The 14415-nt window shown below is 39.9% G+C and overlaps 1 protein-coding gene across 1 annotated transcript in view; it reads right to left on the bottom strand.

Annotated features, from left to right (window-relative positions):
* The window catches only part of grm4 (glutamate receptor, metabotropic 4), a 141713-nt gene that overhangs the window by 11835 nt on the left and 115463 nt on the right, over positions 1–14415 (bottom strand). Inside the window, exons 7-8 of the mRNA XM_036571112.1 lie at positions 3156–3292; positions 1954–2889 (exon numbers count right to left, since the gene is read on the bottom strand). Of these exons, the coding sequence (XP_036427005.1) occupies positions 1954–2889; positions 3156–3292 (1073 nt within the window). The remainder of the gene's footprint in view (positions 1–1953; positions 2890–3155; positions 3293–14415) is intronic.

Genomic DNA, 14415 nt, shown 5'->3' with positions numbered 1-14415 from the left:
ATAGAGACAAGACCGCGTGCCCTCGTTTAAATGATTCATAAAGCCCCAAGTGACATTCATTATGTTCAGTTTGACATAAAATGACAAACAAATGATGGAGTGGGCGTGCTGATTAGACGCTCGGCCGTAAGCGGGTGATGAGCGAACGGGCGGACAGATAAGGTAAATCAAGTGCCAGGGGGAAGAGAGGCATTTAATTGCACTAAAAGACATGTCATCTCACCCTCGCCAGGCTCGGCTGTGCTTGTCAGCTTGGATGATTGTGAGACGCAGCTGTTTTGAAATGTTAATTCTTTTCAGCGATAGTTGTTTGATGCACACTCAACAGTGTACATTTGTCACGTGACACCGTTTTATTGCCTGTGCTGTGTGGAAATTCCCCAAAGTGAGTCTAGCTATCAGCAAAGACAAATTCCTGCTTCTGTCCGGTATCCCTTTGATACCACACATCAGAACATAGGTAATGATTGATTATTTATGGAACTTGGAGCTTTGAGAAGAAAAAAGAGTAGCTGGGAGGGAGGAAAAGAGGCTTTCAAATAATTCTCTAAAGGAACAGATATCTTCTGTTTTCCAACAAGCATGGTCTTATTAATTTTCAATTACGGTAGGTTGATCAAACGACCCTCTCAGAGTACTTTGTAGTTCTACAATTACAGACTGTAGTCCATCTGTTTCTCTGCATACTTTTACCCTGTTCTCCAAAGGTCAGGACCCCCACAGGACCACCTGTAATGTGTTAGTATGTGTTGCTCTGGTATGAGGGCATCAGACACAGCAGTACTGCTGGAGTTTTTAAACACCTCAGTGTCACTGCTGGACTGAGAATAGTCCACCAACCAAAAACACCCATCCAACAGAGTTCTGCGGGCAGCATCCTGTGACAACCGATGAAGGGCTAGAGGATGACCCACACAAACTGTGCAGCAACAGATGAGCTATTGTCCCTGGCTTCATATACACAAGGTGAAACAACAAGGTAAGATTGTCTAATAGAGTCGATAGTAAGGGGACACATTCAGCAGCACAACACACTCTAACACGCCACCACCATGTCAGTGTCACTGCAGTGCTGAGAATGAATACCTGCTCTGTGGTGGTCCTGTGGGGGTCCTGTGGGGGTCCTGACCACTGAAGAACAGGGTAAAAAGGGGTTAACAAAGTATGCAGAGAAACAGATGAACTACAATCTGTAATTGTAGAAATGTAAAGTGCACCTATATAGTAAGTGGAGCTGATAAAATGGACAAAGAGTGTAGGTACAACAAGGTGTCCTTAATGAAGTGATCGGTCAGTGTACACTGTACAGCTGGTCACAGAGGTTTAACAAATTATTTCTGCCTTCATCTTGTTACAGTGATCCCTAGATTGGCATGGCATACTCAGCCTTTTCTAAAGGACAACGCTAATTAAATAACTTATGGCAGAATTGAAAGAGGAAGGGAAAAAAAAACTCTTATCGAAATCCCAGTGACAGAAGGTCCCAGGTTTTCTGATTAAAATAAGGAATGCAGAGTATGGCTGTGTGAGCAGAAATTAAATTCTGCCTTGAAAGGATTTCCTCCTGAGTACTACTCCTATTTTTCTGCTGTTTGTTATTCCAAGACACTTGCTGTCAATGGATTACATCACCCCCAAAAAGCTGATGTTCGATATCCTTGTCGTTTTCAAAGCCTCTTTCATCTCTGAAGATACAGAGCAGGATTAGCAAAGGAGAAGCCTCTTGTCTTCCTGCTGCACATGTCCACATTAATATGCTGATCAAAAGCTCATGCACTGTAGCTCATAACATACTGGCAGCAACTTGCTCTGAAGCAAAAATAAAGAACTACACTTCTCCCAGCTAAACTGCCTTTCACTGAAAATGGCTTGCCTTCTCTGTATTTCAAGGGTAGCTGAAGTTGCAAAAGTTGTCAAATTTCTGTTTCACTTTGTCACAAAACCGTTCCCTACCTTCTCCGTGGACTGCGATGTGCCGAAGAAGATGGGGATGAAAGCTAGCCAAATGATGCAGGTGGTGTACATGGTGAAGCCGATGGGCTTGGCCTCGTTGAAGGTCTCCGGCACCCCGCGCGTCTTTATGGCGTAGACCGTGCAGGTGACCATCAGCAGCATGCTGTAGCCCAGAAGGCAGATGAGCGACAAGTCTGAGATGTCACACTTGAACACACCCCTTGCTAGTTCCGGGTTAGCCATGCGCTGGTCCTCATAGTCAATGAAGGCTTGAGGAGGGTCCACTGCAAACCAGATACAGACCCCTAAGAGCTGTACTGAGATCAAGCTGAAGGTGATGACCAGCTGGGATGCTGGGCTGATGAAGCGAGGGGCACTCACTGACATCTTCCCTTGCTCGAAAATACGGTAAATTCGGTTGGTTTTAGTTAGCAAAGCAGCGTAGCTTATACTCATTCCCAGGCCAAGAAAGATACGTCGAAGCGAGCAGATCCCAACACCAGGAGTAGAAATCATCAGGAAAGTTGTGGCGTAGCAGAGGAAGATGCCCGTCAACAGGACATAGCTGAGCTCCCGTCCTGATGCCTTCACAATCGGTGTGTCATTGTAGCGTACAAAAGTGACCACCACAAACAAGGTCGCCATGATGCCCACTATAGCGATGAGGACAGGTATGACCGCCCATGGTGAGCTCCACTCCAGCTGGACAATGGGAATTTTCTGGCAGCCTGTGTGGGTCTTGTTGGGACGCATGTCAAAGCGGCACATCTTGCAAGTGAACGGGTCGGCCTGGTATTGGTATCCATCACAGCGCTCGCAGTGCCAGCAGCAGGGGATACCCTTCACAATCTTCTTGCGCCAGCCTGGCTTGCAGGGCTGGCTGCATATGGAGGAGGGCACTTGCCTTGCACCGCCTGGCCACTGCATCGCTGGCATCTGAAGCACACAAGCACAATACTGCTTACTATTCACACCAGCAGTAACTGAGAAACAGAAAGATCTGTCTTCTGTTTTCATGACAGCTGTTAACTAATTGAATGCAGCAAAGATATAATACTGTCTTCCTCTAGACTTCAATGTTTTCTCAAATGGTTAGGCCTACATTATAAGAAAAGAGACCTGTACTGTGCACTTTGGAAATCATAAAAGAAATAAAACATATGCTGCTTTATACTGCATAAAGCTTCAAATAAAGCACTTACATTAAGGTTGAGCTGGTCAGTCCAGTGGCCGATGATTTTGTACTCTGCCGTTTTGTTATTTATCTGGTACTGATAGATATCATACCGACCTGGGGCATCCCCATTCTCATTGAACTGCACTGGATTGCCAGCAATGCCTGGAAACAGGAGCAGATAAACATAATTAGAAACCACCAAATGTTTTCCAGCAACATTATGCCAGAAACCTCAGAGACCCTCGTGCACAGGGCCGTATTAACTGTAATAACAATTATTCCTGTAGTTTTTCCTGCTTTTACAGATGTATCCAAAGCATCATAGCTCATAGGTAGGTAGCCTAGTTTGAAGTACTACTAAGGTAACTAAAACAAATATATACAGCCGGTCTATTTCTTGTGCTATTATGACGTTTACATTTTAGCCAAAATTGACAATAATGATTATTGAAAAACTAAGATTTGACCACCCAGTTCTAATTAAATGGATATGGGAGAAACAGATATGGGAAGGCTGGTTTTACATGGTGCAACTTAAGTGTTTCTTGAAGCTAATGTTTCTGTAAACAGCTGTGTTTACTAGCCAGCTAACGCTAACAGCTGTTTAAACTGCTGCTTGTGTCACTGTTTATTTTTCTTTAGCCTGCTGTTATCAGGAGCTATGCAACTAGATTTATTGTTGTCCTCTCACGACAACCCCTAATTTTACACACACCTCAGATTCATTGGAGAACAAAAGGATGAAAATTATTACAGAAGATGAGAGTGATGAGCCACTTGATGAACTTGTTGTGCTTGTGTGACAGGATGAGTGAGACATCAAATACGCGATAACTGTTATGGCTATTCAAATATTATATTTATAAAGGCTTAACATACACAAAACAGATAAAAACCCAAAATATATAGTAAAGAACTGTACATAGATAAAAGACAAATATATAGATATAGAAAAACAATCAGCTATGATGGTGGTAAAAATAAGATAAAAATTCTGCAAATATGTAAATTTCACCTTTCAGATGAGAGAACAATACAGTGTATCAAAATTACGAGCTGCTAATTTGCCTAACTAGTGGAGTAATTTAATGTGTTGCATGCAATTGTTTAGTGAAACTGTCACGTTGCATCGAAATGATGTTGCAGGCAACTCATAATATGCAAGTAGTTACATGAAAACTTCACCTTGTACAGCCAGCCTACACACTTCCATAATATCAGTTCCAATAACTCCATTTAATAAATCAAAAGCAATATTGCTCCCATATTGTTGACATGAATGAAGTCCTCCACCTCCTAAATCCCAGTTCTAATACTGCCTGCATCTACCATTAGTCAACTTAAGCCAATTTTACACTGTCAAACAGAAAATACCACAGCGTAAGTGTCGTAAGTGAAAAATTTAAGCTTAAAAAACAAACAAGGACGAACTCATGAAAAGGACGTGACTATAAATTTAAATTGTGTAAAATTATATTATCTTTGTCCCTTCGAAATTTCTCTTCTGTCAATGTGTAGCTGAGTTGAAAGGGATGTGGGAGGCCCCCTGAGACAAAGTCAGCCCAGGGCCCCAGAATTCCTTAATGTGGCCCTTCTTGTGAACCCTCAGGAGAGAAACCACTCTCATTTTTTGGGGTAAGATCAGCGCTCAAGACTTCTGCCCAAAATATCTATTTTCTTGGATGGAACAGATAAGAACGTTTACCAATGAGTTTTGCTCCAGAAAAACAACTAGACTGAACACAGTAAAATGCATTAACGATATAATTGTTTGAAGTATAAAGCAGAACACGACATCCATTTGCACATCCACAGCTAAACATCTACGAGTACACAAGTTCCCACTTTTTTGTATCTGACGTTTCAAATTCATTGAGAGCAATTTTCAGTGTTGCAGGAGCTCCTGAAAGGGGAGGGTGAAGGAGACAGGATAACAATGTTGCTGTATCCCCGTGATGAATTTTGGATTAGGTGTCTTGTTCTTGGGAACAACATGCGCCAAGTTTTTGCCAATCTCTTGCTTTAACCTTTGAGCTCAGCTATCTGTATTCAAAGCACCTGAGCATGTCCGACTCCATTCCCCAGCCCGGCAAATCCCCACGCAGCCAAGTGTGCTGAAAAGCAGCACAAGCAATTGTTTTCGCCACTCATGTTTGGCTTACTGTTCCAATTCACAATCCTCACAGGGTTTTCTCGCTGAATGCCATGGGTGATTGCAGGAGGGGTGAATTTCTGTTGATGAATATCCTCTGTCTTTATATCGAGCTGGAAGATGCAAGATGCCTAATCCACATCACGGTGAGTCAGCACTGGATTAAAGAATTAGGATTTTTTTTGGTGACAGTGAAGCAAACGCAAAACATACACAAATCTGCAGGATTACGGCTGTTTCACGAGGGAGGAATGTAATTCATACGCCAGCTTTACTATTGAATGACATGTGTAGTGACTTATAGCCTGAGAATTAAATAAGCATTTTGTATTTTCACAGCTGTTTGACTTTGACTTCACACTGATATATTTTACCATAACCATAGTCTCAATACCAGCCCTGAAGTCCACAAGGATGTCTGGTGACAGGAAGTTTTGACTTGGAATTTGAGAGGGTCCTGCCTGTGTGGTAGCCCAGAGGGTCCATCCCCCTAGCAAGCGGTGTTAGCTTTGCTAAGATGCATACTTTGCTAGTTTGCTACGTTTCTTGGACATTAAATGGATATTAATGAATGAATTTGAAGTTGTCCTTTCAGACGTGTGCCAGATTTATTCCATTTAGTCATTAAAACCATTCAGCAAACGGCACGAGTCCCACTTGAATTCTTGCCTGCTTTTTTTGCACATATATTTGTGACCGTGATTTTCTTAAAAAATAGACATCTCTCAAAAAGGAAGGCTATGAATCCTGTTAAAAGGCCATTAATCTCATTTCAATTCCCGACTCTTTTTGTGCTAGAAAATCATCCATCCATCAAGAAGGAGGGCTGATTTCAGAATGATTGAGATAGTATTCGGCCTGTCACTGTTATTGCGGACAATTAGGGCACAGTCATGAAATTTTAGCTGACAATTAATTGTCATATAAATAATTGCCATTAATAATTTGTCTTTTCTTGTTAATTGTTCGCAACTATTACGATATAAGCCTAAAGAGGCCAAACTGGCTGATACGCCACCTTACTTGCTAGCTATGTTTATTTAGTAGCTACCACTGGTTGTATCAAGTCTGCACACGCACTGTTGTGCACACATATGCACACAGATGTCTACAGTTTTACAGATTCATGTATAGAGTTAAGTAGAGCTACAAGTTCCGCACAAGAGTGAAAAATGAGCAAAAAAGAAAGACTCATTCGGTCAACATACCTGCTGAAAAAATTAGAATTAGCTACAGTGCTAACAAAGACCCAAACATTACTCAGCCCTGCTCTCTAAACATGGTGCTCTAATAAGTTAAAAGCCCCATAATGTCTCAGCGAATGCATTTACTACTTTCTTTGATTTTCATTTATTTGCCTCAACACAGTAAACACTATTAGTTTGTTGCATTTTGATATGACTGTGTAATCTAGTTACTGGTGAAAATGACTGCAGTCAGCTTAAATAATTATGAAATAATAAATTATGTAATGATGGTGATAAGCTTACTGCCATTAATTGCCATGCAAATTACTGCAGTTGACTATTTAAGTGTCCTGTTTTTGTTCATTGCATTCATCTATTACAGTGCAAGCCTAAAGTGGCCAAATTAGCTGATTAGCTATTTTGCATCCAAGCTGTTGATGCTCCCAAGAGATGACAGAAACAGCTCAAGCTCAAATAAACAATCATTACTCACCACTGCTCTCTAAAGATGTTATAGCAACAGTCAAAAGACAGAAATTTTGTTAACTAATTTAAAATTCTATATAAATTTGTGGAAACTGGATTGATTTTTTAAATTATTTATTTATTTATTTTACTAAATTCAGTGGACGGTAGCTATAAACATGATGCAGTCTAAGGTACGTAGTCAGTTCATCTACAGAACCTAACCTTCAGTAATCTACTTAGTGTCTAAAAAAGGTCACCAACTGTCCCCTACATGGATGGTAATCTGAAGCAATCATTACTTAGTTTACAAATGGTTTAATTGGATAAAAAGAAGCAGTTTAAACTTAAGAATTGATATAAAAATGCTTGGATTCTAGGACATTTTATGTCCAGGAACAGGATTTTTTCCTGGACAGACAACCAATATCCTGGATGGGTGACGTCCGTACAGTCTCAGAAAAAAAGGCACTAAACTGTCACTGGGGCAGTGCCCCTCTTGTCAGTGGGGTGGAACACTCAGGGGTACATCTCAGTACCTTTAATCAGGGAACATAATGTACTATAATCCATTGAAATTATATTTTCTAAGTTGTATTGACTCCACACACCCCGTCTCGTCTCCAGGCTCTTTAATTTATTGTTCTGTTTTAAAACATTAGATCATGAAAAGGTACAAATCTGTACTTTTCACCTGGGAAAAACTTATTTAAGGTACACAATTGGGCCATAAAACAACTGTAGTACCTTTGAGGGAACATTTACATTGTTTTGTCTTGATAAACGAACAATGCACCTTTATTTCTAACAGTGTACTGATGAGTTTTCATGATAAATGCGCTTTATTCTTTCTTTTATCTACATGCATTTGCCTTAACCCAGCTGATGAAAACGTCCTCAAATCACAGTGTTTTTGTTGCAGAAAACAACTGTGGAAAATCACTGTGATCAGCTTAAATAATTGTGTTTGGGTATTTATGTAGCAATTGCGACAGCTCTTGTCAGCAGAAACGAGTGTATCATCTTAGTGACCATTCGAGCTGGGCTTTTTCCATCGGAGGTGTCGCATGTGTGGAAAGTCTATTGACCATGGAACAGTTACAGTAGAGAAATAGCACTGGACTGGAAGTTTAAGAGCCTTCCTGAGCAAGTCAATTAGACGATGCTTGATGTGGAAGATCAGATGAATGTACTCCCAGGTAGTCTTCCTCTTCACTACAGCCTGCTCTTTGACCAGCCAAGAGCCCTTTCAAAAGACATAATATTCAGCGAGCAGCCCACACAGTCACACAGTCGCTCTCAGCGTCACACAGTAATTTTCTAATCTCTTGATCTATAAGCATGTTTTCAGCTCAAATTATGTGATTACGGTGCATTGTGTGACTTGGCTCGCCCATTTGTTTGGAAAGTGTGATTTGTTGACACGGAAAATACAAGGGGCTGCTTCGAATTAAATCGAAGTAACAGTTGCCTGTGAAATTTGTCGATGTTCTGTGAAAAATTTTCCATGGCTGGCTGGTGATGCAAGCAAGGGTAATATTTTGACCTTGGTCCAGCAGGGAATAAAACCATAAATTGCTGATGAAAATGTTTGACCGGCTGCTATATGTACTGAATCTAATCCGTCTGTAGAGTATTGATCATTCAAAATGATTTCCTTATCCTCCTGACTGCACTGAAGTTGGCCTGTTGAATAACAGGAACATACAGTGAAAGAGATTTCAAGCTTGTCGAATACAAAAAAAGCACAAAGCTTCACATTCTTGCGCTTTTGGGTGACTGTGTGCGCCAGGGCCGCCAGTGAAACTACTCCAGCAGTTCGCTATGCACTAAAGCAGAGTGCACTTTGCCTGGAGTGATGGCTGCACGGATAGAAAACCGATGGGGCGCTTCATTCTGTCTCAGCCTATTGAAGTCTCTAACTAACCTCGCTCAAAGACGTATCAAAGGAGGGCGAGATGGGAGGGTGTGTATGTGTCTGTGTGTGTGTGCGTGTGTATGTGTGTGTCTGTGTGTGTGTATGTGTGTGTATGTGTGTGTGTGTGTGTGTGTGTGTGTGTAGGCTACGTGTGCAGCACTGGAAATGTTGGTGAGCAGCTCTTGAATGGTTGGCAAAAGTCAGAAATACCCAAAGATTTTCTTTTTGTGCTGTATGAGCACACAAGCTCATCACAGCATGTGATCGTGTTGCGGAGCTGATAGCCAGCAATAAATTACAAAACAGGATGACAGTGCGGCTAATCCCCACCCAATGGCATCAGTGTGGCTTGAATAGCATTTCCAGTCCCCAGATTTAGCACTGAATGCTCATTTCCAACAGATCCAGCCTGGTTACATTTAGAGCATCAACATTATTATTAACCAAAAATAAGCACCTGCGTATTATATGAAGTTGTATGGGTGCAGAAAAGCACAGATTACCCACAAGCCTGTGTCAATTCTCATCAAAGCTGGAGCTGCAGGTCCTCCTGCGCTCGATTGAGAACTAAGATGAGATGAGGAGAAAAAGCGAGTGATTGTTTGAAAATTGCTTTTTGGTAGCAGTAACTTTGCAGCTAGAGGAGGAGGAGGAGGAGGCAGAGTGTACTGGGTATGAACTCTGAGCTCCAGGATGGCACTTTTCTTGGTGGGCAAATTTGTTTCGTATTGTTCTCATTTTGTTGTTCTCTTGTGTTCTCTCTCTGTCTTTCTGTCAGTCTCTCTCTCTCTCGCTCTCTCTCTCTCTCACTTTTTTCTCCTGCCTTCTCCTTCCCTCTCCTTTCTCCCTCGATCGTTCTTTCTCTGTCTCTGTCAGTCTTTTTTCTCTCACTCCCTTTTTCTCTCTCACTTTCTTACTCTTGTTGTTTCCTGCTTTCTCCAGTTCTCTCTCTTTCCTTCTGTCACATTCTTTCTCTTTCTTTTTCCTATTCTTTTTTCTCTTCCTCTCTCTTTCTTTTTCCTATTCTTTTTTTCTCTTCCTTTCCCTCTCTTTCTTTTTCCTATTTGTTTTATCTTTCTCTGCCTCTCTTTTTTCTCTCACTCTTCTTTCTTTCTTTCTTTCTTTTTCAAGTTCATGTATAATAACAAAACAACTCCATGTATGATGGTATTATTATTGTTATTATTGTTGTCCTGAATAGTCTCTCTCTCTCTCTCTCACTGTCAATGCACTCTCTCTCCTTCTTTCTTTCTTTCTTTCTCCTCCCTGTTTATTCTTTTTTACTATCTATCTATCTATCTATCTATCTATCTATCTATCTATCTATCTTTCTTATTATAAATGAACATAAACAATAACAAAAAAACTCAGTGTATGGTGGTATTTTCTCTCTCTCTCTCTCTCTTTCTTTCTTTCTCTTTCTCTATTTTTTTGCTCTCTTTCTCTTCCTCTCTCTCTCCTTTTTTCCCCTGTCTCCCCATCTTTCCTTCTCTCTCTCCCACTCCTACACTCTGTTTTCACATTCACTGGATGTGTGATAAGCATTATGGAGGTCAGCATTATGCTTGTTGTCTTGTAATCTCTCTCTCTCTCTTGCCCTCTCTCACACACACACACTCCAAAACAACAAGAAACCCACGCACTGGACACCCCAAAAGATGTCATTCATAAACAATAAATAAAAATCAAATCAATGTACGGTGCTAAGCAAAAAAAAATGTGCTAATGTTTTCTGCCAGAAACACCGGTGGGCATTTGCAGAGCGCTCGGGCTGCAGATCACGTGACTGCGTTCACCATACTGATGTCTGCTGATGCAAGAGCAAGAGATTAGGAGTAACCTGTGGTCGTTTGGTATAGATGGCGGTGTAATGTCACTGTTATTCGCCTTACAGCAAATCCTGACTCTATCCAGCTAAAATTGAAGGCGGTATTACAGGACCCTTTCAGATAACCTTGTCACAAACAGCGTGCAGCAAATAGCTCTTATCTAAATAAAATATGGATAGTTCACCTTCCCTATAGCACTCACTATTTGATAGGTCACGCTGTTATCTTCTGAGCAGGCACTATTTAAGTGCTGCCTCTTTTTGCTGCCATTGATAAGTCAGGATGAAGAAGACGAAATGTGTTGTAATTGCCTTAAGTGAAATGGAAATGACTCGCAAGCAACCTAGTGACAGTTTAGGCATGCAAAGCACATATCAAGCGCTTTCTGGAGAAGCCGTCTGTTGTCCTTGGGGGATTTTGTAGCTTTTCTCAGTTTGAATCCATTGCTGCAGCTAATCTTCGTAATACCCTTTATTTGTTCCTTCAGCCTTCAGTTGACAATTTACAGTCAGGGTGGGAGGATGAAAAACAAGGGTTTTTGGAGCTGTCTTTACAAATGTCCCACAAGCGCATAAGTGTAAAATGTTTTAATTTCTTTAGCAAGGGGTGGAACTCACATGCTTAATCCAACATGTACTGTAAAAAAATTCTTTATAAGAACTGGACTGTTAAAGAGCATTGCTTTTGTCCATCTGAACTGCTATTTAGCTTTGTTTTGTTTTACTGAAAGAATTTATCTGACATAACCCTTTACTGCATGGTGTTGCCATATGGCAACGATTACTTTATCTTTAATTTTACTTTATTTTTAGATTAGGCAATAATATGAAATCCAGGTTTTACTGATTAATTGTGGAAAAATGGTTGATTCGTTTTTTAAAGGACAAATAATTGAGGACATTATATGACCATAAAATCCTGTTTGCACTCGCATTTTCCATGGACACTCGACACTGAGAAGATCATGACCTGAGGGTTCCCAAAGGTGACTGACTGTTCAATATTTAGGAAAAATTCCTTCAAATAAAAAAATGGAAAGAATGACTATTTGGGGTCAGGTAACTCAGTTTTCATCATAAAACCAGTTTAAATCTGATAAGGTTTTCATAAAATGGTAAAATGAATTTGTTGCCATATGGCAACTATATGCGAATGTGGAAGTAATCCGTGTGCACTCAGCCCATTGGACTGTAATTGACTTATGTAGCACTAGGCTACTTTGAGACTGTGTTTACAACTTTTGATTACATTAAAAAGGGAACAAAATATATATTGTAATTTCAAACATTTTTTAAACTGTAACGTATTATCTGTATTATAAATGACATCACTGGAAATCATAGTTTTAACAGAAGGAATTGCGATACCCCATACAAATTATATGTTTATATAAATTATATGTAGGTCCAGATTTGTGCACATTGCTATTAAAAAAAAATATGTTGATGATACTAAATTAAATGAATGATATTGAATAAGAATGATTAAATGAAATTAAATGAAATTAAATAGGAAATAACTTTGCTTTTCATCAAGAAAATGACGTCCCCATGCCAGGTGTGTGTATCTTACTATGATGTCATTATTGTCATACATTCCAAATAACAACTGAAATGATATTAAATTAACTGTGTAAATATTGGGTTATACATCTCACTACGCATAAGTTAGATTTGTTTAGTCTTGTTTTCAAAAAAGGATGTTTAGAGAAAAAATTAGATTTAAGGTACATTCCATGATTACACATTGTTGCCATAAGGCAAACAATTTACCAACTACCCCTCCTTTAAATTTTATATATAAAGTTTTCATGAATAAAACTCAACAGTTGAACTGCCTTTTGTAACAAATAAAGTGGACTGAGAAAAAAGTAGTGCACTGAATTAACTTCAATGTGTAAATTCAAATGTGCATCTAATTTCTGCAGGAATAAAATATATTACGTCATTACAATTATTAAACGAAGTAAATTTAACAACAAAACTGTGCTGATGAAATGTATAATATCTAATATGTAGGGCTGTCAAAGTTAATTATGCTTTAACACTTTTTTGACACCACCTCATTTTTTATGCTGTTTACACATCTTAGTTTGGCCCTTTGAAACATCACTAGTATTGCAGGCTGAAGCCCAGCTGCAGCGCACTGTAAGTTGCTGTGATACAATCTGTGATTGCAGTTCAAATACAGTTTTTAAATGCCTTTACTGGACATACTGTGCTGGACAGTGCTCATGGGAGACCTATAGATAAATCAATGAGCAGAAGGCAATAAAAGTATGTAAAGTAATAACAATGTGAAAAACATCAGTTCTCACCAGGAGCCTCCACTGTAATAAGAATCGATGCGCTGTATGAATGAGAGCAAGAAGCTACAATAATGGAGGACCTGAAACCTTTTATTAAATATTATATATCTCATATAGTGTTGCTGTATCTCCTAAATGCTAACTTTAGAGGTGAAAGCAAAAGTAAGTTCATGTAAAGAGATTTTATTCCAAGCAAGTTTGAAGTATTTCTATTGGTCCATTCCTCATGAAATTTTCACACAATGCAAAGGTCAGATGCTGTACTTAAATGATGTAGAAAAAATAAAATAGAAAAAAACAGAGATACTTGTTTTTTTGGACAGTGACAATACAATATGATATACACCGATCAGGCATAACATTATGACCACCTCCTTGTTTCTATGCTCATTGTCCATTTTATCAGCTCCACTTACTATATAGGTGCACTTTGTAGTTCTACAATTACAGACTGTAGTCCATCTGTTTCTCTGCATACTTTGTTAGCCCCCTTTTACCCTGTTCTTCAGTGGTCACAACCCCCATGGACCCTCACAGAGCAGGTACTATTTGGGTGGTGGATCATTCTCAGCACTGCAGTAACACTGATGTGGTGGTGGTGTGTTATTGTGTGTTGCGCTGGTCTGAGTGGATCAGATAAATCAGTGCTGCTGGAGTTTTTAAACACCTCAGTGTCACTGCTGGTCTGAGAACAGTCCACCAACCAAAAATATCCAGCCAACAGCGTCCTGTGGGCAGTGTGCTGTGACCACTGATGAAGGATTAGAGGATGACCAACACAAACTGTGTTGGCACAACACACACTAACACACCACCACCACCACATCAGTGTTACTGCAGTGCTGAGAATGATTCACCACCCAAATAGTACCTGCTCTGTGAGGGTCCATGGGGGTCCTGACCACTGAAGAACAGGGTAAAAGGGGGCTAACAAAGTATGCAGAGAGACAGATGGACTACAGTCTGTAACTGTAGAACTACAAAGTGCACCTATATAGTAAGAGGAGCTGATAAAATGGACAATGAGCATAAAAACAAGGAGGTGGTCATAATGTCAGGCCTGATCGGTGTTATGCAGTAATTAGTTGGAACATGCAGACACTTTTGCTCTCACTAGATGTTGTTGATGAAAACTGGAAACTGCATTCAGGCTATGGAAATCATGATTTTCATGTTCAGGTTCATGTAAAATCTGCGTTCACACAAAGAAATACACACATCCTGATTATTTTGTCCACTCATACAGCTATATGAATGCACTCCTTTTTAAATGGAAAAACCACTATGGTCAAATTTGGGCAAATTAGACAACTGCAATTAACTGTTATTAATCACATAAAATAATGGCAGGCCTAATAAATATTATTTATGTTGGAATAGCAGGCACATTAGAATCACGTGAATCCAGTGCAGCTTTTTCAGTCTT

This window comes from Colossoma macropomum, unplaced genomic scaffold, assembly GCF_904425465.1.
Source record: "Colossoma macropomum unplaced genomic scaffold, Colossoma_macropomum, whole genome shotgun sequence".
Lineage (NCBI taxonomy): Eukaryota > Metazoa > Chordata > Actinopteri > Characiformes > Serrasalmidae > Colossoma > Colossoma macropomum.
Note: the sequence above shows the minus strand (reverse complement) of the source record. Positions and strands in the feature narration are given on the sequence as shown.